The sequence below is a fragment of the Sinocyclocheilus grahami genome, unplaced genomic scaffold, assembly GCF_001515645.1.
Source record: "Sinocyclocheilus grahami isolate Dianchi unplaced genomic scaffold, SAMN03320097.WGS_v1.1 scaffold262.1, whole genome shotgun sequence".
Lineage (NCBI taxonomy): Eukaryota > Metazoa > Chordata > Actinopteri > Cypriniformes > Cyprinidae > Sinocyclocheilus > Sinocyclocheilus grahami.
In genome coordinates this window covers 1,271,743-1,294,367 of record NW_015505441.1, presented here as the reverse complement: position 1 = coordinate 1,294,367, position 22,625 = coordinate 1,271,743, and the positions used below count along the sequence as shown (strand labels likewise).

At 37.3% G+C, this 22,625-nt stretch overlaps 2 protein-coding genes across 2 annotated transcripts in view; both read right to left on the bottom strand.

Annotated features, from left to right (window-relative positions):
- The window catches only part of LOC107599219 (phospholipase D2-like), a 21,829-nt gene extending 7,844 nt beyond the window's left edge, over positions 1-13,985 (bottom strand). Inside the window, exons 1-13 of the mRNA XM_016290753.1 lie at positions 13,480-13,985; positions 9,370-9,498; positions 7,818-7,945; positions 7,603-7,745; positions 7,404-7,497; positions 7,251-7,316; positions 6,636-6,694; positions 6,391-6,519; positions 6,128-6,271; positions 5,926-6,009; positions 3,725-3,908; positions 1,661-1,843; positions 1,386-1,542 (exon numbers count right to left, since the gene is read on the bottom strand). Of these exons, the coding sequence (XP_016146239.1) occupies positions 1,386-1,542; positions 1,661-1,843; positions 3,725-3,908; positions 5,926-6,009; positions 6,128-6,271; positions 6,391-6,519; positions 6,636-6,694; positions 7,251-7,316; positions 7,404-7,497; positions 7,603-7,745; positions 7,818-7,945; positions 9,370-9,475 (1,477 nt within the window). The 5' untranslated portion in view covers positions 9,476-9,498; positions 13,480-13,985. The remainder of the gene's footprint in view (positions 1-1,385; positions 1,543-1,660; positions 1,844-3,724; positions 3,909-5,925; positions 6,010-6,127; positions 6,272-6,390; positions 6,520-6,635; positions 6,695-7,250; positions 7,317-7,403; positions 7,498-7,602; positions 7,746-7,817; positions 7,946-9,369; positions 9,499-13,479) is intronic.
- An 871-nt stretch (positions 13,986-14,856) lies between these two features.
- chrne (cholinergic receptor, nicotinic, epsilon) overlaps positions 14,857-22,625 on the bottom strand; it is an 11,524-nt gene continuing 3,755 nt past the window's right edge. The window contains exons 3-12 of the mRNA XM_016290725.1: positions 21,408-21,452; positions 19,805-19,914; positions 19,558-19,713; positions 18,731-18,834; positions 17,851-18,051; positions 17,556-17,670; positions 17,362-17,476; positions 17,051-17,258; positions 15,943-16,076; positions 14,857-15,812 (exon numbers count right to left, since the gene is read on the bottom strand). Of these exons, the coding sequence (XP_016146211.1) occupies positions 15,645-15,812; positions 15,943-16,076; positions 17,051-17,258; positions 17,362-17,476; positions 17,556-17,670; positions 17,851-18,051; positions 18,731-18,834; positions 19,558-19,713; positions 19,805-19,914; positions 21,408-21,452 (1,356 nt within the window). The 3' untranslated portion in view covers positions 14,857-15,644. The remainder of the gene's footprint in view (positions 15,813-15,942; positions 16,077-17,050; positions 17,259-17,361; positions 17,477-17,555; positions 17,671-17,850; positions 18,052-18,730; positions 18,835-19,557; positions 19,714-19,804; positions 19,915-21,407; positions 21,453-22,625) is intronic.

Genomic DNA, 22,625 nt, shown 5'->3' with positions numbered 1-22,625 from the left:
GGGCTTGAGAACGGCGCGGCCGGCGATTTCGATGAAGGAGCGTCCGGAAGGACATGTGACGACTCTGGGCTGGACTCCGCTTCGTCCACGGTGAAAGCCGATCCGGCGATCCACAGCAAAGTTGTAGTATTCCTCAGCAACCATCACGGATCAGCTCCAGGCATGACGAAGCAAATATCGTCCTCTTTTGGAAGACCAAACAAAGTAGTTTCGCTTTCACAACGAAGCACACAGCGTCTTTACGACATGGCGGCGGCAACAACAAAACTACAGCGAGAATAAAAGTTACGCCTTCTTTCTTTGCGTGAACATTTGGGCGGCGTTATGTAAATCTTCCCACATAGCGACGTAGATATGTGGGGGCGTGTTAGAACGAGCCGTTTTAGGTAGGCGTGGTTGACTCTTAACTTTTATAAAGAATATCTCTTTGGATTTGAGACTTTAGTCTTTACAACTTTACAGATCTTCTTTATGCACCAAGAGCTTGTAACACTCCAAAGAGAAAGGAAAAATTGAAATCGCATCATATGACCCCTTTAATATTAAATCAATAATAAATCAATAAGTTAAGTGAACAGTTTATATAATTTTAGTTACCAATAACACTGTACTGTTAACCCTGTTTAACATATTTAATATGCTTAAATATATTCTTCAGAAATTCATCTGCACAATATCAGTGTTTGTTGATGAATGTAAAGTTTTTAAATTCTCAAATGCAAAGGTTTCATCATTCTGTAGGGACAAACATTTCCTCTGGCTGTAGTACAATGCTGTGCTTATCTGTTCCATTCTTCTTAGTTTAGCTGATTCGCATTAGGACCCTGTTTCTGAGCAGGAGGCAAGAGCAGAAGGCTATTGTGTGTTGCCAGCTGAATGCAGTAGAATCACATGATCCTAGTGGGAGAGAACACTGCAAACAACTCCACAACACTGAGACTTTGTGTGTGAACAGAGCACAGTGTCTGTTCAGCTCTGTGTGTGTGTGTGGGCGTGTGTCAAAATCTAAAAAAAAATTTTTTACAGTAGTGAAAACACTGCAATATATGATGTTTATATGAAGTGTAATACAATTAATAATAATACATAAATAATCTAGTAATCTAGTGTACCAAGAGATCTTTTTTTCTTAAAAAAAAAAAAAAAGGACAAGAAAAGTAAGAAATTCTTTGCATTAATCACAACAAGATAGCTAGCAAGCCATGGCCAATGTGAGTTGTTTTTATGTACCTTTATGGACTTAGAGGGAACATTTTCCACATCTAATATATAGAACTAAATAACCAAATTAGGTTGTAGTTAAAAATACTGTTTTCATAAAAAGATTGTCAAGTGGTGATTAAAAAAATGTAAGTAATAATGTAAATCTGCTTTGGACTGTGTACCTTGAAAGGGCTGGTCCAGCTGTGTCCAATCTCTCTTGATAAAGTTGCTGTAATCTTTTCCCAGCCACAAGAGGGCATTATAGCTCAGATCCACTTCATCCTCACACTCTGACACAGGTTCTGTCAGAGGAACAGCAGAGCCATCCACAGCATCAGACTGAGAAAGGAAGAGAGAGAGGGAAGGTATAAGAGTGAAATTAAACACAGAAAGATAAAGAGTAAGAGATAGACACATTAATTAAGTATGCCATCATATCTACTGGATATAACTGTACCTCTAGGGCTGCCTCGAGCTGACTGGGTTCCACATCACTCAGCCTATAGTCGCTGTCATCCCACCTCCCAAACGCAAGATCCAACCCACCCACAAAGGCCACTGATTGGTCGATGGCAACCATTTTCTCATGATGGGCCCAGAGGAACACAACTGAGGCAACATGATCAGGGTGACGCATCACCTAGGGCAAAAGAAGTACAGACTGAGTCATTCATAACATAGTGAGACAGCTATCATGATGTTGACGAATGACAAAAGTGGGAAGGATAAGAGGACAAACAGCAGTAAGAACAGATGTGTGTGTACTGTGTAGTACATCAGACCTTAATATTGGGGTGCAGGTTCATCAGTGTTCTCTTGCTGTAGACACTGCTGATACCCAGAGCCAATTCCAACTCCTTATACAACAACACACACACCTTCACGCCCTGTTCCTAAACATCACACACACACAGGGTCGTGTTAAAGTTCATGGCCATCAATATAACTACATCTATAGTTATAGACAGTTATTTATAGTTAATAATTATAAATGATTGTCTGACAGATGGGGTGCTTTTTAAGATAGATATGGGAGAGAATTAATTGAATGTATAGCAGATTAATGTAAGGTAAAAGGGTCTTCCCCCATACTGCTTTGCGTCTGAGAATCTTGTCCAAGCGCCAGTACGTTCCTGTAGCTGGACGTTTAAGGAAAACCTCTGGACTGAGCCTGCAGAGAGAAAAACTCAAATATCTTCACAACACTTTCACTCACACATATATTTTCAACACATTAAATATATGACACCATACTAAACAATGGCAACAAATATTGTATAACTACATCTTTGATATTCCCAGCATCCGACTGTGTCTAGTTAGCTAGTACAAAAGTTCGAGGAACAGTAAGATTTTAAAAATGTTTTTCTTTACTTTTTCATGCATTACTTTGATAAAAAATACAGGAACGAACAATATTACTTTTGTGAAATTTTATTACAATTTAACCATTTCTATTTTACTCCAGTCTTTAGTGTAACGTGATCTTTAAAGAAATCATTCGAATATTCTGATTTGGTGCTCAAGAAACTTTTCCTATTATTATCAATGTTAAAACATTTGTGCTGCTTAATATTTTGTGGAAATGCTGATTCATCTTTTTTTTTTTTTCTTTGATGAACAAAGTTCAAAAGAACAGCATTTATTTGAAATATAAATCTTCTGTAACATTCTAAATGTCTTTATTGTCACTTTTGATCCATTTAATTTGTCCTTGCTGAATAAAAAAAAAAAAAAAAAAAACTTACTGACCCCAAATTTTGAATGGAAGTTTACAGTATATAGCAGTGGTCGGCAACAGGCCAGTAATAATATCTGGCCCACGCCTGCAACCAAATTATTTTGATAGCGGCTGGTTCTAAACTAGATCTGTCATGACAGCAACAGTTACTCACAATCAGAGTATGTGAGCGGAGCGCGGAGTGGAGTGGTGTGATTTTGACTGGAGCGAGGAGCGGATTTTTTAAAAGTCGGAGCGTTGTGGTTTTCACTCGCTCCAAGAGCGCTCCACCACCACTCCATCACGAGTACAATTCGTGCCAACAGCCCGTAATATAACTGCATATTTAGAAAGAATTCACATGTTAAACATATTTAGCTAGCTTGATAGAGAAGGATCACTCAAATCAGAAAGAATGTGAAGCTATGATGACGGCAATGGACATGAGCGGGAAGTTATAGTTCTCAAGGAATTTGTTCCCTCTAGATACTGAATATTTTCAGGTGAAAGCATGATTTAGTACTACAACACTCATTCACACGCAATCGCTCTCTCAATAATGCATTCAAACAAATGTAATCTTACAGTGCTACTTCTGTATCCGATTTAAAATGAGCAGAAATCTGTAAGAACGAAAACGTACTGTTATTTTCATCACAAACTAAATTTGCACTGCAAAAAGCAGCGATTATACCTTTTAATGCTGACAACCATGTTATTTAGCTTGTCACGTTGTTAAAGTTCATGGCCATCAATATAACTACATCTATAGTTATAGACAGTTATTTATAGTTAATAATTATAAATGATTGTCTGACAGATGGGGTGCTTTTTAAGATAGATATGGGAGAGAATTAATTGAATGTATAGCAGATTAATGTAAGGTAAAAGGGTCTTCCCCCATACTGCTTTGCGTCTGAGAATCTTGTCCAAGCGCCAGTACGTTCCTGTAGCTGGACGTTTAAGGAAAACCTCTGGACTGAGCCTGCAGAGAGAAAAACTCAAATATCTTCACAACACTTTCACTCACACATATATTTTCAACACATTAAATATATGACACCATACTAAACAATGGCAACAAATATTGTATAACTACATCTTTGATATTCCCAGCATCCGACTGTGTCTAGTTAGCTAGTACAAAAGTTCGAGGAACAGTAAGATTTTAAAAATGTTTTTCTTTACTTTTTCATGCATTACTTTGATAAAAAATACAGGAACGAACAATATTACTTTTGTGAAATTTTATTACAATTTAACCATTTCTATTTTACTCCAGTTAACGTGATAACGTGATCTTTAAAGAAATCATTCGAATATTCTGATTTGGTGCTCAAGAAACTTTTCCTATTATTATCAACATTTGTGCATTTGTGCTGCTTAATATTTTGTGGAAATGCTGATTCATCTTTTTTTTTTTTTCTTTGATGAACAAAGTTCAAAAGAACAGCATTTATTTGAAATATAAATCTTCTGTAACATTCTAAATGTCTTTATTGTCACTTTTGATCCATTTAATTTGTAAAAAAAAAAAAAAAAAAAAAAAACTTACTGACCCCAAATTTTGAATGGAAGTTTACAGTATATAGCAGTGGTCGGCAACAGGCCAGTAATAATATCTGGCCCACGCCTGCAACCAAATTATTTTGATAGCGGCTGGTTCTAAACTAGATCTGTCATGACAGCAACAGTTACTCACAATCAGAGTATGTGAGCGGAGCGCGGAGTGGAGTGGTGGGATTTTGACTGGAGCGAGGAGCGGATTTTTTAAAAGTCGGAGCGTTGTGGTTTTCACTCGCTCCAAGAGCGCTCCACCACCACTCCATCACGAGTACAATTCGTGCCAACAGCCCGTAATATAACTGCATATTTAGAAAGAATTCACATGTTAAACATATTTAGCTAGCTCGATAGAGAAGGATCACTCAAATCAGAAAGAATGTGAAGCTATGATGACGGCAATGGACATGAGCGGGAAGTTATAGTTCTCAAGGAATTTGTTCCCTCTAGATACTGAATATTTTCAGGTGAAAGCATGATTTAGTACTACAACACTCATTCACACGCAATCGCTCTCTCAATAATGCATTCAAACAAATGTAATCTTACAGTGCTACTTCTGTATCCGATTTAAAATGAGCAGAAATCTGTAAGAACGAAAACGTACTGTTATTTTCATCACAAACTAAATTTGCACTGCAAAAAGCAGCGATTATACCTTTTAATGCTGACAACCATGTTATTTAGCTTGTCACGTGGTAGGAAAAAAGTTAGCACACTAGTGTTTCAATAACCCTCTTTGAAACTCTCCTGTTATTTTATTTATTAATATAGGTTATGAACAGATTCAGAACTGTGATATTTCAAACATACTGAAATACTTTAGCGAAGGCAGAGCGGTGTTTCTGAGATCAGTGAGTGCGGAGTGGAGCGGGGGCAGGAAATGGTGAAGCCGGAGCGGAGTGATTATTAAATGCTCGGAGCTCGGAGCGCGGAGAGGAAATTGTTGACGCCCCACTCCGCTCACATACTCTGCCGGACACCGCCACACAAATGTGGCTTTTTGTTAATGACTGTCCTCCTACAGCATTTAACACAGAGTAACATCTCACTACCAGTTACAAAAGACACTGTAACAGTCTGTCACAGGCTATTCTAGTTGCATTTTTCATCAATTAATTTCTTAAACGATCCTTTGACTATGTTCTGGCCCACCATCTAGTGGCGAATTTTTTTTTTGGCCCGATGACAAACTTACTTGCCAGAGCATCCAAAAAGCAGTATGCCACATGATTAGGATACAATAAGGAAGTAGACAAAAATACCCAGATGACCTTTGTTTCAAAGGACATGTTACTATCCCATGAGACCACAGGAGGGGAAAACAGATGCAACTAATACTGTGGGAACATGGTGGAAGCAGTTATGATCACAAATGGAGCTGCTGACCCATTCAGGCCATGTACTGTACATGTGTGTGTGGAAGACAGTACACTTACCACCAATCAGTGATGAAGATCTCCTCCTTGGCCTGTTCCAGGGCATCAGCCACGTCTGAGAAATAGCCATTCCCATTAACATACCTGTCAATCAACCAATGAGTCATTTACTCAGCACCCACTCCATTACACAAAGTACTCAATCAATCAATTTTCATTGATCGAAAGTTCATCCAAGGACATATTACATAAATGCACACACCACTTTGTGAGAGTGTCCGGTCTGGGTGGGGCGAAGCCTTCAAAGCGATGCGTCTGGAGGAAATCGCAGCGCTCAGAGAGACTCCGAATCTCATGACTCCACCACTGGGCCTGCCTGTAGCTACTGCACTTTATCACCAGCTTCCTACAAAACACACACATACCAGCTGTGGCTGCACACGTCTCTGTAAAACGGTCTGTCAGATTGGTGCAAGTAGTAGGAAGACTTCCTTATACTGGTCCTCAGACTCAGACATTTTTTACCTGCTGAAGTTCTCGATGCAGACGCCATGCTTGGTATCAGTGTAAACACTTCCAACCAACACCTTCAGCTCAGGGTCAAACAGCAGCACAAACGACACAACGCCAGGATCTCTGCTCATACACAGCAGAAAATAACAACAGAAAATCAATTATAAAAATGAGTCACTAGAATGTTACATTAAATATGAATCAACATTAAATATGAGTATGGTAGTAAATAATAAAAGCTTGAGGCCTGTACTCACAGGCCTTTGGGTCCAAGGTCTTTGATGAAGGACAGTGGACTGATTGCCAGGAAGTCCAACTGAGAGCACAATACACACTTTAATAAGCAGGCATAAAACCACATTCCTCTGCAATTTTTGTACAGTATTTGTCCGTTTGTCCAAATTGCATACACTTTGAGGAGAAAACTGCCTCCAGAATTGAGCTAAATCTGACAAAAAATATTTTTGGAGACATCCAGGCACATCCATAACAAACATTACAGACTGACTAATATAATATGTGATACAGTAACAATTATTTTTATGTTGTCCAATAGCCAAACATATTTAATACAGCTTTTTAACACAACAACTAAAAAAATTGATTTTAACAATAAAAATATGCATTATCATTAATATCATTATTATCAACATTGAAGGACTGATAGTCATTAAAGTATAATATATAAAACATATTTTTATTATTATTCAGTAGAACCAATACAGAAGGACGGATAACCACCAATATAGAGTATAAGTAGAAAAGTATACAAAAAGTATATTAATGTCAGCTAAAAACATAGTAATTAGATGTATATACTTATAAATTATGTGCATAGTAATTATATGTATATACGTATGTAAGCTTCTCACCATCCCATGATAATTCTTGTAGAAAGCGTTTTCTAGCAAGTTGTTTAAATATTCCTCCAGATATTTCTGAAAAACACACATAACACAATACATACAATACAGTGGGTGTACAACTTTTAGAGGGAGGTGGGCTTTGCGTTATTACGTATGTACCGGTTTGCTAGACGTTCTCCTGATTCTATCACTTCCATGTAAAGTTGGCATTTCCTCTGTCAAACTTGCCAGCTGTTGTCTCTGAATGGCAAATCTAATTCAAATCACAAGAACAATGGAAGGAAAACACCAGGTCAAAACTCCCTCCCAAACAAATGAAGCATTGTGAATTTGCATGGGCCTGTGTGTGCGCGCTCACTTCCCCAGAGGCAAGAACTGCAATATCATTTTGTGTTTGTACAGGTCTCTGTGGAGCTCCTGGAAGTGCTTGTACTTTCTTTTTACCATCCATGTGAACTCTCCATGTGTCAGACAGATCGTGTAGAGAGTGCACACATGTACCTACAAACAGGATTTTTACACTGTTAGGTATAGCACCGCAACACATTATTAAGTACACACCCACAAACGCACCTTAGAGCGGGTGGTGTATCGCTCTGTGTTTTCCACTTTACAGGTGATAGGTGTGCCATGAATGAGAGGAGAGATGCAACCTTCTTTCAGGTCTGCCAGGTGATGTACCACAAAAAAGTCCCGTTCCTCTGAGAGATATAATGAAAGATAAGCATAAGGCATAATGATTTTATGCACTTTTTTGTCTAATTTAATACAAAATATTGCAGCAAAGCAGTTTAAGTGAAAATTTGAATTGAAAAATCATTAGGAATTTCTGATTTAATAAGAGCAGCATTCAAGCTGGATGAACTCCACAGGTGCTGGTAAAACGCGATGCTGTAGTCAAGACTATGACTAAGAGTCGAGACAGAGACCAGAAGCGGGTCAAGGCTGAGTCCACTTGCTCCTCAGTCCATAACAAGACCAAGACCATGCAAATATGGTCTTGGACTCAGACTTGAAGACCATATTTCATGGTCTTGGTTTTGTCATGTACTTAGGAGTATGTGGACTCAGTCTTGACTTAGACTCGAATGAGCTGGTCTTGATCCAAGAGCATTTTGTGCTTCAGTGGAGGAACATCTGGCCATCTGATGTTTTAGACTTGCTTCTGTGATTAGTGAACTAGAAGCTTACAGAATCTAAATTATTTCTTATTTATTTTACACAATAATGACTCTTATTTTCAGGTTTAAATTATATTTTGAATAATAGATGTTTCTATATTTGGCCCCAGTTTTGAAAAACAGCCATTGTGACAGGCCTCAGTGTCAACAATGTTATATCACCAGGGGTCAAAGATCACAAAAGTCACTCAGTTACAGCGTTATGCTTAAGAAAATAATTCTTCTAGAAGCATGTGAATGAGACAAAACAGCTGTGAAACCAGTCACTGCTCTCTCTGCATTCTACAGTTTTTGCAATCTTTTCACAAGGAAGTATAAGGACCCACTGTCACACTTAGAATACCTGTTCTTACAAGCATGACTGACATATGGATGTGGCATAAATAATCCTTTGTCCTTAAGAGACAAATAAATGATTGAAAAGAAGTCCGGAGGTTAACAGTGAATTGTGAAGCAAATAACTAATAACTAATGTTTTTGTTCATTATGCCTGTCCTTTGCTATTTAAGACCTTGCCTTACTGCTCATATTACCATTGTCAGGGTTGTTGATTGTGTATATCAGAAAACATGTTCTGATATCACAATTTTAGCTCACACCAATAAATAACATTTTATTATATTTAATGTTGTTCCATGACAACTGACAAATGGCCAATATTAAAAGTCTAAACTATTAAAAACAAATGTACAACTCCAATAAATGTGGGCATCAAGGTGGGGACAGGCAGCAGCAAGGTATGCAAATAATCTACATGGTAATCCTAGCTATGGGGCAAGCACTGAACAACAACTTAAAAAAGAAAGAAAATGTAAGCCCTATCTAATTTCAGCTCAAATCAAACACACATGAACCCACTGATCAAGGTCTTCAAGCTCACATGAAAGTTATAGGGAGGGTTTAAAATTTGTGATAATAAATACTGAGTAGGTGATTTGTCTCACCACTGTTGTTTTCAATAGATTTCAGTTGATCCTTAGTAAGGTTGCACAGCACAGTGTCCACACATTTTTGCCACCTTTTTGCTGCATCTGTCTCAGAACTAGCCATAAGGCTACTGGACCACGACACACCTGTGCAAACACACCAACAAACAAAAACACCCAGGCACACAAAGAGGGAAAACATTAGCTATGCTTTTTGACATAGTTTACAAAATGTGAAATGCATGATATTAGATAAAACTAGAGGCAAACAAACTATTCTCTAAATGTGGAAACAGCGAAGGCTGTTCACAACTGGGTACAGCAAGGATCTGTGCTGAGACCTTTGTTCTTTTCCATTTACACCAAATCTTAACACAGCTTCCCTTATCAATGGTGAGAATGTGTTATGTTTTCAGCTACCTGTCCTGATACACGCAGTTTAAGTTTTGATTTGTATACCTAACTATAAACAACACTGGTTTGAAAACACTTGATAAGAACAGATGTAAAGCCAATTGCAAAAATTCTACAGGTAGCAGAAAGATGGCTATAGAGATTTGGGCTTCTAACACAAAGTGCACACATTTCATGAAACCATTCATACCAGCTGTATCGGCAAGATAAATCTAACCATATTTTATCTGCTTAACGTTTTCTTCCAACTGGAAGACAGTAGATCCATCATTCTTTGCATTCATATACTTTTTTGTATTTCTTTTGTGTATTTCTGTTTATTATTCTCATTTAATTTGGTTCTGTTTGTTTGTTCCTTTAAACTTAAGCCGCATAGCATAATATGTATGGAAAGACGCATAATTAAAAAACACCATTGATTATTGTTATTACTGTAAGTGTATTTTACTTTCACAGGTGCAGGATTTGTCTGCACTGTTGTTATTATCACATAATCTGTATTTATTTAAGCACAAGTAAAAATAGCTAGGACAATAAAGCTAAATCGCATGTTGCTGTTGGAGTCATTACAGATTGTGTTTGGGCTGAATTGTCTTTCTAAAGCAACTTTCACAACAAAACAAAGGAGTCCATCATTCTAGCAATAAAAGACTGCACTCCAGCTGTGGTACAGATGATTTGTTATCAAGTTACCTCTTCATTCTTTTGTTCAAAATATGGAAATGATTCTTGAGTTGAGAGAAAACAAATAAAAAGTGGAAAGAGAAATAAAATAGATAACTGATTGCTTTCAACAGATTTGACATACATGTGTATAGTAAAAGTCATGTTCTAACTTTTTTAATTCATGTAGTACAATAGTTTCCAACCATGTTCCTGCAGGCCCCTCAAAACCACACATTTTGGATGTCTCCCTAATTAAACAGGCTTGATTCAACTCATCAGTGCATTAGTAGATACTCCAACACCTGAAATAGGTGTGCCTAATAAGTGAGAAACATGTTGGGGAACCTCCAGGTACAGGGCTGTGAAATGGTGCTGTAGTAAGTAATTACCAATGCAGAGAAAGATACCTTAGAATACTGCAGAATTTACAATAGTATTACTTTTCAATAAGCCTGTCACGATAACAACTTTTTGTTGTGCGTATATTGCCCCAGAAATAATTGCGATAAGCGATAATATAGTCATTTTAAGGACCATTTTATGCCACTGAATATACTGTATAATCATAATGTAACAGTATAATAATGCAAGAAGGAATTCACACTTCCAAAAGACAACAAACTTTTAATTTTTAAGACTATTTAGATTATGGAAATTAGGTATCAAAATATTAGAAACCTTAAAAAACATGAATAAATAGTAAATAAACATTTTCTAACAAAAAGTGCAAAGTAACAAGTAGAAAAAAGAAAAATGCACAAAGAACTTGTATGGAGATTTTTCCATCTACAAATTTTTTTCCTGACCTTCTTTATTATTGCTGAAAAACACAATCACTTCTTAGCAGTCAGATGTCTGTATGCACAAAGGCACAGATCCCTAAACAAGACCATATCTGCAGATTAAACTTTGTTTGTAGAAGCATTTTTAAAATTTTAACTAGCACCTCATGACTACACCACGTTATGTACGAGAAGCTCCAAAAGACACAGGCACAAGTGGAATGTACAAAACGTGGTGGCATTCATTTGTAAGTAAATATAATGGGCGATATATTGCATCACCAAAAATGATTGAGGTCATGTACATATATTGCGTGATAAGTCGATATTTTGATTATTGCGACAGGCCTACTTTTCAACTATTAATACGTTTTGTTTAAAGTAAAGTATTAAAGTCATTATATTTTTCTTAGGATTTTTCAGATATAAATGTAGAAATACACTACTTTTCAAAAGAATTAAGACATGTAAATGTGAATACTTATATTAAGCTAGGATGCATTACATTGATCAAAAGTGATGGTAAGGACGTTTACATTGTTACAAAAGATTTATCTTAAAAAAAAATTTGTTCATTGAACTTTATTCATCAAAGTATCCTGAAAAAAATTATCACAGTTTCCACTAAAATATTAAGCAGCACAACTGTCAGCATTGATAATAATAAGAAATGTTTCTTGAGCACTAAATCAGAATGATTTCTGACGAAACATGTGACACTGAAGATGAAAATTCAGCTATGCCATCAGATGAATAAATTACATTTTAAAACATATTTAAATAGAAAACAGCTACTTTAAATTATAATATTTCACAATATTACTGTTTTTACTGTATTTTCGATATTCAATATACTGTTAAACAAAGCTGTGCTGAGCATAAGAGACTTCCTTCAAAAAAAAAATTCCTGACCCCAAACCTTTGAATGGGACTGTGTTATAAATTCAAATATTAAACATGCACTGGGTCAGCTGGCCAATCAGAGCAGACTGCGCTTGTCGGAAGGAGGGACTTTGTAGAAAACGAAGTGTTTGAGAGAGGCGGGGCATAGAGGACCTACAATAATGTACAGTATTTGAAAAATAATGTGTTTTTTGAACATTACAGCATGTCAACATATTCTGTTACACCAAATACACAAAATAATGATCTTTAAAAAAGCATCATATGACCCCTTTAAGGAAGCGAACAGTAGGGTAGAGAGAGGGTATTAGAGGGCGTTGCACTGGCTGACTGTGCCCACTGTTGCCAGGCAACCAGGCTGCAGGTGAAACACTAGACACAGCTGGAAGAAAGAGAGGGAGATATTCAACACATCATAAACTTATAACAAGATAGCAGATCAAACAAATCATAAAACCTTGTATGAGTAAAATGATTTGACAGAGCATTTCACTCTTGAGATAATGCAGCTGTTTGCATTTGATGATTTCAACATTAGCAACTGTATTGCCTAGATATGAAAACCACAGCTAAAATCACTTACTTAGAAGAAACTGCACCCAGGACTCAATAATCTTTGATTTCCTGAAACTCAATATTAGCCTGATAACAACAGCTGCAACCACAATTACATTTGTACATGGCTGATATGTCAAATAAGTGATACTTGGAATGGAAATGTTTATTACAGAATTGTGTATTTTTAAAAGGTATGTATTACATTATGTTTCATTATTAGGTATTACCAAAATCCCTTTAAGGTATTCTATAGTCTTTGGTATTACTAGTAAAAATCAAACTCAAATGCTTGTCCTGGTTCACACATTGTTGAAACTTTCCGTCTTCAGAAATCTCTCCCAACCGGCTTCTATCTGGTAACCCGGATGAGGCTGTCCGCTTGATAATCCATCAACAGTCAAGAGGACGTGGGAATGAACAGGGTGGCCGTGTCTCAATACTAGTGCGCATCACGCGTTTACACACTTTATAGTGCACCAAATGCTATCTAGATAGATAACCCATTCGTTTTTGAGACAGAGTCGGTGTTTATGCATCAGTGGTCTTCATCAAGACCATTAACATTCCAGTCTCGTGTTTTTACGGGACACATTTTCACTCGCGATTTAACACGAGACTCGGATGGAAAATCTAGGTGCTTTAAAACAGCACAGATGTTTATAGCAATAAGCGCCAACCAGTGTGTAAAGACAAGCGTGAGAAAGACATTTTACATTTCACTGTTAAAAATGTACGTGAAGTTTCATTTTCCGATGCGCCATGATAATACCTCTTTCTAATCAAGATTTTATTATATATTACTCACCACCAAGGAAACTGTCGCGATTAAGCGCTCGTCTGGCACCTTGTAGTTTCCTAGATTGTTATTTCCCAATTAGACTCAAACTTCTGGATAACTTATCCCCCATCACAACTCCCAAGGCGTAGGTTTGCGGTTACATTCAACGTAGACAAACTTCTGAGGCCGCATTTACCGTAAAGCCCCGAGAATGGTCCGCAGGAAAAATGAATACGTAAGTGTATATGCATTAAAATTTTACTTGGCATTTCTGGCGCTTGTAAAAAATAAAATAAAAAAGTGGTCCGCCTAGGGAAATATTTCATACACAGACACGCTCTATAATTCTTGGGCGATTTATTGACGCAAATATACCTGCATTCGTCTCTAGCGCAAACGTTCCATATCTCCACCGTAATTTGCGTAGATGCGACGCGGGAAGCTGCAGCACTGATAAGCAGCGTCTTATCACTAAATCCTCAGAGGCGATAATCTCAGATATGTACTGTTGAAACAGTTTATGAAAACTCAAACAACACACTGATAAAACCCACATCAGAGGATACACTCAGAGAGCGTGGACCACAGGAAGCAAACACCCGACAGAAACCTCTGGGTATGGCAGGAAATTAACACTTTCAGCGCAACAGTACAGGAAATGTAGGTCACTGTACAATTGAAAATATCACTTTTTGCTTGAACAATATACACTGTAAAATATTTTAATATCAAAACTATCATACACAGACACGCTCTATAATTCTTGGGCGATTTATTGACGCAAATATACCTGCATTCGTCTCTAGCGCAAACGTTCCATATCTCCACCGTAATTTGCGTAGATGCGACGCGGGAAGCTGCAGCACTGATAAGCAGCGTCTTATCACTAAATCCTCAGAGGCGATAATCTCAGATATGTACTGTTGAAACAGTTTATGAAAACTCAAACAACACACTGATAAAACCCACATCAGAGGATACACTCAGAGAGCGTGGACCACAGGAAGCAAACACCCGACAGAAACCTCTGGGTATGGCAGCGCAACAGTACAGGAAATGTAGGTCACTGTACAATTGAAAATATCACTTTTTGCTTGAACAATATACACTGTAAAATATTTTAATATCAAAACTAAAAAGTCAGAGTGGTTACAAAATTCATTGTAATTTATAATTCCACTTTAAAAGCGATGAAGAAAATCTAGATGAAAGCTCGTTAAGTAAAATCAGTGCTACTGAAGCTCCATCATTATTCCCTAAATAGTGCATAAGCCATTAGTAGCTGTAAGGACCTGTAGAGCCTTTGAAAAGTTACCACGACAGTGACAACTTTTGTACCACTTTACCAAGTGTGGTAGCCAAGCTAAAAAAAAAAGAATCAGATTTTCACCTTGATTATGCCAGTTATTTTATTTTCCTTCTTTGGTGCATATAGAAAAATCACAAAAGCACAATGCTTAATAAGGATTTAAAAATGTTCGTAAAAGCAGACATCAAACTTGTTTCTTGTGCGTTTGCACAGGATATTTTAAGACAGTGTGTGAATTAAGAGTCCATTTATTCACTACAAAGAGGCAACAATATTTTTTGTATATATAAAGAGTTTATAGTAAATAATAAATTTAATGCAAAATTGCACAAGTAAAATCAAAATAACATTTTACGACAAAGAGATACATAAGATAACATGGAACAAACAAAAATGAACATGCATCTCTATAATACTAATATTAAATATTACAGTGCAATCACTGTATAAAAAGTGGCTGATGTAACACACAACTGTAATGCATACTGTTACATTACAGTTTGATAACAGATGATAAACTGGTTTGGGGTGTTACAAAATGCAGCCACAATGAACTAGAAAACCACTACATGGTCTGAAATAAGCTGAAACCATTAGTTTATTTATTCCTTATTATTTCACTAATTAATATTGTTTACACAAATCCCCCTAGTGTAACTAGTGTGTAAAGCTGTTAACACATGCATGGACACCCATAGTCCCTAATATCAAATATAAGACAAGATCATGTAACAAGTCATACAATCCTGATCAAATCATGTGCAGCTTGTTGTACTCTAACTCCAGCTATAAAACCTGTCTTTGTATTTATTTTATATCACATAAGCAGACAAGAGCATGCTCTTTGCTAGTTCCTTCTTTCTTTTGGACAGAGTCTTATTCTCTACTCAGGTAAGTACTTTTTGTTCTCCCAAGGAAATGGGTAATCAGGTGCCTGGTTGTAGTGACCCATAAGGAAGATGGCCACTGTGCCAACAGAGAATAGCAAGATGGCTGCCCAGAAACAAACCTTGTCAATCATCTTACCAATCAGCACCCAACTCTCCATCTCCTGAGAAAAAAAGAGGAATAACATGAGAAAAACAAGATGAAGGTGGGAAAACAGTGTGTGGGTGGAGATGACTGCACTGAGGATGTTTAAAAAAAGTGTTATTATCTTGCTATGACACTCCTGCACTTACAGATCCAATGTCATTTTGCTGTTTAGTGGATTCAGCAATGAAGTTACAGGCATCCACACACTCTTTTATTTCTGGTGCTGTCTTTGCCAAACTCTTGTAGAGGTTTGCCGTACTGCTCACATCAATTTCATCCACTAGAGGGAGACATACACAAACACTTAAGAAAATACAATAAATTCAGGTATTATAAATGTAAACATAAAAAACAAATAGTACTTTAAATGCCTAAATAATGCTAAAAATTATGAGATTAGGTGTTTTGGAATGTTTGCATTTTGCATGTAAAATTATTAAGGTAATAGTTCACCCCAAAATGAAAATATGCTAAAAATGGCCATCCAAGATGTAGATAAGTTTGTTTGTTCATCCAAACAGATTTGGAGAAATTTTGCATTACATCACTTGCTCACCAATGGATCCTCTGCAGTGAATGGGTGCCGTCAGAATGGGAGTTCAAGCAGCAGATAAAAACATCACAATAATGCACAAGTAATCCACACAACTCCAGTACAACAGTTAACATCTTGTGAAGTGAAAAGTTGTCATTAAGGCATCCATCAAGGCATTTGAACTATAAACCACTTCTGGCCATAATCCATAATAATGCTTCAGCAATGAAAAGTTCATCCCCTGTTGACTTTCGCATCAAAATCCACCAACATATTGGTTTAGAACTGCTTTAGACTGTTTTGACTTGTAAACGGTGCTTGATCTGTGCATATTTCTCTCCTGATTCAAATGATTCAACAGGTTGAAGTTGATGAAAAACATCTTAATGTTGAATTTATTAAAAACGCAGTGAACATTTTCACTTCACAAGAGTCATGTGGATTAATTGCGGATCACTGAGATGTTTTTATCAGCTATTTTAACATCTTTCTGATGGCACCCATTCACTGCAGAAGATCCATTAGTAAGCAAGTGATATAATGCTAAATTTGAAGAAATAAACTCATCTACATCATAAATGGCCTGAAGGTGAGAAATGTTTTGACTGAACTATTATTTTAATTGTGCACCTCTCCTGATCCAACCACTGTAGTTCACAATACTCTTATATGTTATGAATGCTTTAGATACAGTAAGTGAATGTTTGAATTTGTGTTACCAATTGAGCGCATGAGTCCATGTCTCTCTCTCTGTTTATCAAACATCATCTCACTGCGTGGCTGTTTCAAAACATATTCTTCAGCCCTTTGCATCAGCCCAAACGAACTGCGCCGCCTCTCCCTCATTTCATACGGCCCACTTCCCGGCTCCTCCTCGTCCAGAAATGAGGTCATGCCAAGGAAACGAGGGACCACCTCGAGGAAAATCTAATGGGTATAAGAGTACAGTAAAAGAAGGACTACAGAATCAGAAGCTATGCAATGATATTTCAAATTAGGAAATACATAAAGGACAAAAACACAAACGCACATGTCTGATGGTGTGTGACATGTTGTGTGTACTAGGACTACGAAGGGAGAAGTTGAGGACAATGATGCAGTTGGTCACGATCAGTGTGGTCATACACATGACGAAGATTAAATACCTAAAATAAAACCAAGAAAAAGAGAAATTCGATTAAAACCAGCGAGACGGTTAAAAAATTAACACACGACGACACTCACTTGCCAATAAGAGGCACAGAAAGTGAGGTTTCTGGGATCTTCTGAGCGATCAGGAAAAGAAACACAGTCTGAGCCAACAGTACCGAAATGGACACAGTCAACTTCTGCCCTCCAGCTAAGAAACAGAAAGAAAGAGTGAGACAAAGACGTAGTGTGCAGAGTAAGACAGAGTGCAAGAAGAGAAATGACAGCCAGAGGGAGTATTAACACTGTAAGACAAAGAGAATGGCATCTTAATATTTTAAGGCATACTGAACATTAACCTCAGAATGTCTGCACATGCACACGCAAACACCTTTTGCAGGTAGAAAAAAGGCCAGAACGACCAGAGAGGAGATGAGAGAGCAGGGAAGGATGATGTTGATTATGTAGAAGAGTGGTTTCCTCTGGATGATGAGGTTGAAATACACCTCTTGGAACTCCAGATCATCAGGAGAGTAGCGTGAGTTTGTCAGCTTACGAGCAGGCCGATGCTTGATTGCCCACTCCCCATTCTCTGTGAGGCCATGCGAGCATTAGAAGAAAGAGACATGTGAAATTTCCTCCTAGTATTAAATGTGATGTGCTGATTAGTTATGTTTTATATTCAAGACAATTTTTCATCATCAAGTTTTATATGTATTTTACTACATTACTCTCTATCGTATCTGTTTTTGATTAATTTTATGGTTGTTTAGAATTTAAGTTTATGTTGGTGATAGTCCGTTGTGCTAACCAAGGCTGCACTTATTTGATAAAACATACAGTAAAAACATAAATATCATGAGATATTATCAAAATTTAGGGTAACTGTTTTCTTTTTTAATATATTTTGAAATGTCATTTATCTCTGTGATAAAGCAGAATTTTCAGCAGCCATCACTCCAGTCTTCAGTGTCACATGATTCTTCAGAAATCATTTTAATATGCCGATTTGCTGCTGAAGAAACATTTCTGATTATTATCAGTTTTGAAAACAGTTGTGCTGCTTAATATTTATGTGGAAACCGTGAGATGTTTTTTTTTTGACAAATAGAAAGTTCAAAAGAACAGCATAAATATATTACAATATTATAAATGTCTTCACAGGCACTTTTAATCCAATTAATCTGTCCATGCTGAAAACATTCCCCCAAAGTGTGTGTGTGCGTGTGCGAGTGTGGAAAAATAAATAGTAAAGTGTGTGAACATGGCACCTGTGAAGGCCTCAGGGTCAATGTCCACCCACTCAATAGGCTTTCCTGTATCTGCATCTTCTGCCAATACCATATCAATTTCTTTTGCACTGTATGTCTGAGACCTGCGAATGTAAAATTATACATATATATATATATATATATATATATATACAGTGGGTACGGAAAGTATTCAGACCCCCTTAAATTTTTCACTCATTGTTATATTGCAGCCATTTGCTATAAGGGGGTCTGAATACTTTCCGTACCCACTGTATATATATACACACACAAGATAGTTTCAATCAAATTTAAAAAAGAAAATTAATGAAATATTATAATATAATAATATTATAATGTAATAAAAATAAATATAATTTTTATCTATAATCTTGGGTAACACTTTACTTGAAGGGGTGTGCATAAGACTGACATGACACCTTCATAATCATGACATGCCACATGTCATGAATATGAAGGAGGTTTTATGCATGTTTATGACAACTGTCATTAAGTGTCATTCCCTCAGTTATGTCATTTTTAATGCAAATATGACATTATTTAACCTAACCCTACCCCTACCCTTACCCCTACCCATAGCCCATAACAAAGACATCTCAAACAATGTCATCTTTGCATTAAAAATTACATAACTGAGTGAATGACACTTAATGACAGTTGTCATAAACATGCATAAAAAACCTTCATATTCATGACATGTGTCATGTCATGATTATGTAGGTGTCATGTCAGTCTTATGCACACCCCTTCAAGTAAAGTGTAACCTCGTCATTAATCTCCATGAATCCATGAAACTTGCATTTAAACAAATCTCACTCTGTGCCAACCTAAAGACTAGTGTGCAGTTTTGCCAGTCGAAAGGGAAGTAGGTGATCTCAATAGCACAGGTACTGCGGTAGATGGCAGGGGGAAGCCAGTACATGGAGCCATCACTCGAAATCAGCACATTAGCGTAATATGCCACATCAAACTTGCCATCAATGCTGTAAAGAGAGTGGAAAAGAGGTGATTATGCCATTATTGTAGTAACAGAGAGATTAAAATGGAAAATTTACTGTTGTACTGCTAACTCACTTGTTTTCCAAAACTATATCTGGTAGCCACACAGTGTTGTATGGCACACGGATCAGATCAATGCCGTGATACTCAGATGTATTCCACGCAAGACGGTAATCATGCCATTGCTGAAGAGCAGAAATGTGAAAGAAGGAAAGCAGGAATTAGCAGGACATAGAACAGAAAATGGAAACTATGTGAAGTGCAGAAAAAATACCGCATTAGCGAAGACATTTGTGTGAACAAAAATTGAAGAGAGAAAATTGTAAAAAAAAAAAAAGAACATATGGAGAGATGATGCAGATGAATAAGAAAGCATAGCAACGAATAGACATATCTATTCTTTAACCTCTTGTATTAACCCTTTTTTAAATATTTGACATTGAAATAAAAGATTTAGTTAAATGTGTAAGCAATCAGAGAACTTAAGTTCATTATTTCTTTGAAGCATCTTAGGGGCTGTCATGCAAGATGAGTTTTTGCATCCTGCTATGCTACTTTTCTATTGTTTTTCTATGTAAACACTTGTGAGATAGACGTCTGACTGGTGGCGGTGTGTTCATGTCTTATGCTTGAGCAGCACATGTCTAGAGTGCCATACCTAGTTCAACTGTAAAAAAGCTCAACTTTTGACAAATTTTAAGTCATCATGAAATGTTCTCTAAATGCACGATGGATTGAGTTTACTGTGAATGATTCTTCAAAATATCTTAACTTGATGTTCAAGTGGAACATTAGACTTCTCTCTGCTGATGTCCACTTAAATGGATAGTTCACCCAAAAATGAAAATTCTGTCATTAATTACTCTTCATCTTCGGAACACAAATTAAGGATATTTTATATTTTTGATAAAAGCTCTCTGACCCTTCATAGACAGCAAGGGTACTACCACAGTCAAGGCACAGAAACGTAGTAAGGACATTGTTAAAATAATCCATGTGACAACAGTGGTTTAACTGTGATTTTATTAAACTACGAGAATACTTTTTGTGCACAAAGAAAACTAAAATAATGACTTTATTCAATGATTTCTTCTCTCCTAGGACAGTCCTCCGCCATTATCTAGAGAGTACCACGACGCTTGCCCATGCATTCTTCTGCTCGTAAACAAGGCACAGTGTGTTCTACGTCAACAGCAGCGTCCGCATGCATTGTGGTATTCTCCATAATGGTGGAGGACTGTCCCGGGAGAGAATAAATTGTTGAATATTACAATAATAGAAGAAAAAGTTATTTTTGTTTTTGCGCACAAAAAGTATACTTGTAGTTTCATAAAATTACAGTTAAACCACACAGATTTCATCAAAAATATCTTAATTTGTGTTCCGAAGATGAATGAAGGTCTAACAGGTTTGGAACGACATGAGGGTGAGTAATGAAATTTTCATTTTTGGGTGAACTATCCCTTTGAACTCTGCCCCTTTCTAACAACTGACTGCAATATTACATTCAGATCGGCCTCCATCCAATCAACAAATGATGGACAGAAAGAAAAGGTACCAGCCCTACATTTTTCCATAGTCTATTATTTGTTTTACTCAGTTGTAGATCAAAATATGAAAAAAAGATCTGTTACACTGCAACACCAATGGCCCTTGGGAGGTCGTGTAAGATACTCACAATCTCAATCCAAACATTTGTAGTTAAAGTCTCCTCTTTTTCATTCTGTTCAGGAAGAGAAAGTTTCCAAATATACAAATCTGAATAAATAATTGGATAATACATACACACACACACACACACACACATACATACAGTGGGGCAAAAAAGTATTTAGTCAGCCACCAATTGTGCAAGTTCTCCCACTTAAAAAGATGAGAGAGGCCTGTAATTTTCATCATAGGTATACCTCAACTATGAGAGACAAAATGAGAAAAAAAAATCCAGAAAATCACATTGTAGGATTTTTAAAGAATTTATTTGCAAATTATGGTGTGACGACATCACGGAGCTGGTGGATGTTAGAGACCTTGGGCTCCTTCACCTTCCGTTTGAGGATGCCCCATGTGGTCGTCTTGGAGGTGTGTTTGGGGTCGTTATCATGTTGGAATACTGCCCTGCGGCCCAGTCTCCGAAGGGAGGGGATCATGCTCTGCTTCAGTATGTCACAGTACATGTTGGCATGTTGGCCTCAATGAACTGTAGCTCCCCAGTGCCGGCAGCACTCATGCAGCCCCAGACCATGACACTCCCACCACCATGCTTGACTGTAGGCAAGACACACTTGTCTTTGTACTCCTCACCTGGTTGCCGCCACACACGCTTGACACCATCTGAACCAAATAAGTTTATCTTGGTCTCATCAGACCACAGGACATGGTTCCAGTAATCCATGTCCTTAGTCTGCTTGTCTTCAGCAAACTGTTTGCGGAATTTCTTGTGCATCATCTTTAGAAGAGGCTTTCTTCTGGGACTACAGCCATGCAGACCAATTTGATGCAGTGTGCGGCATATGGTCTGAGCACTGACAGGCTGACCCCCCATCCCTTCAACCTCTGCAGCAATGATGGCAGCACTCGTACGTCTATTTCCCAAACACAACCTCTGAATATGACGCTGAGCACGTGCACTCAACTTCTTTGGTCGACCATGACGAGGCCTGTTCTGAGTGGAACCTGTCCTGTTAAACCGCTGTATGGTCTTGGCCACCGTGCTGCAGCTCAGTTTCAGGGTCTTGGCAATCTTCTTATAGCCTACGCCATCTTTATGTAGTGCAACAATTCTTTTTTTCAGATCCTCAGAGAGTTATTTGCCATGAGGTGCCATGTTGAACTTCCAGTGACCAGTATGAGAGAGTGAGAGCGATAACACCAAATTTAACACACCTGCTCCCCATTC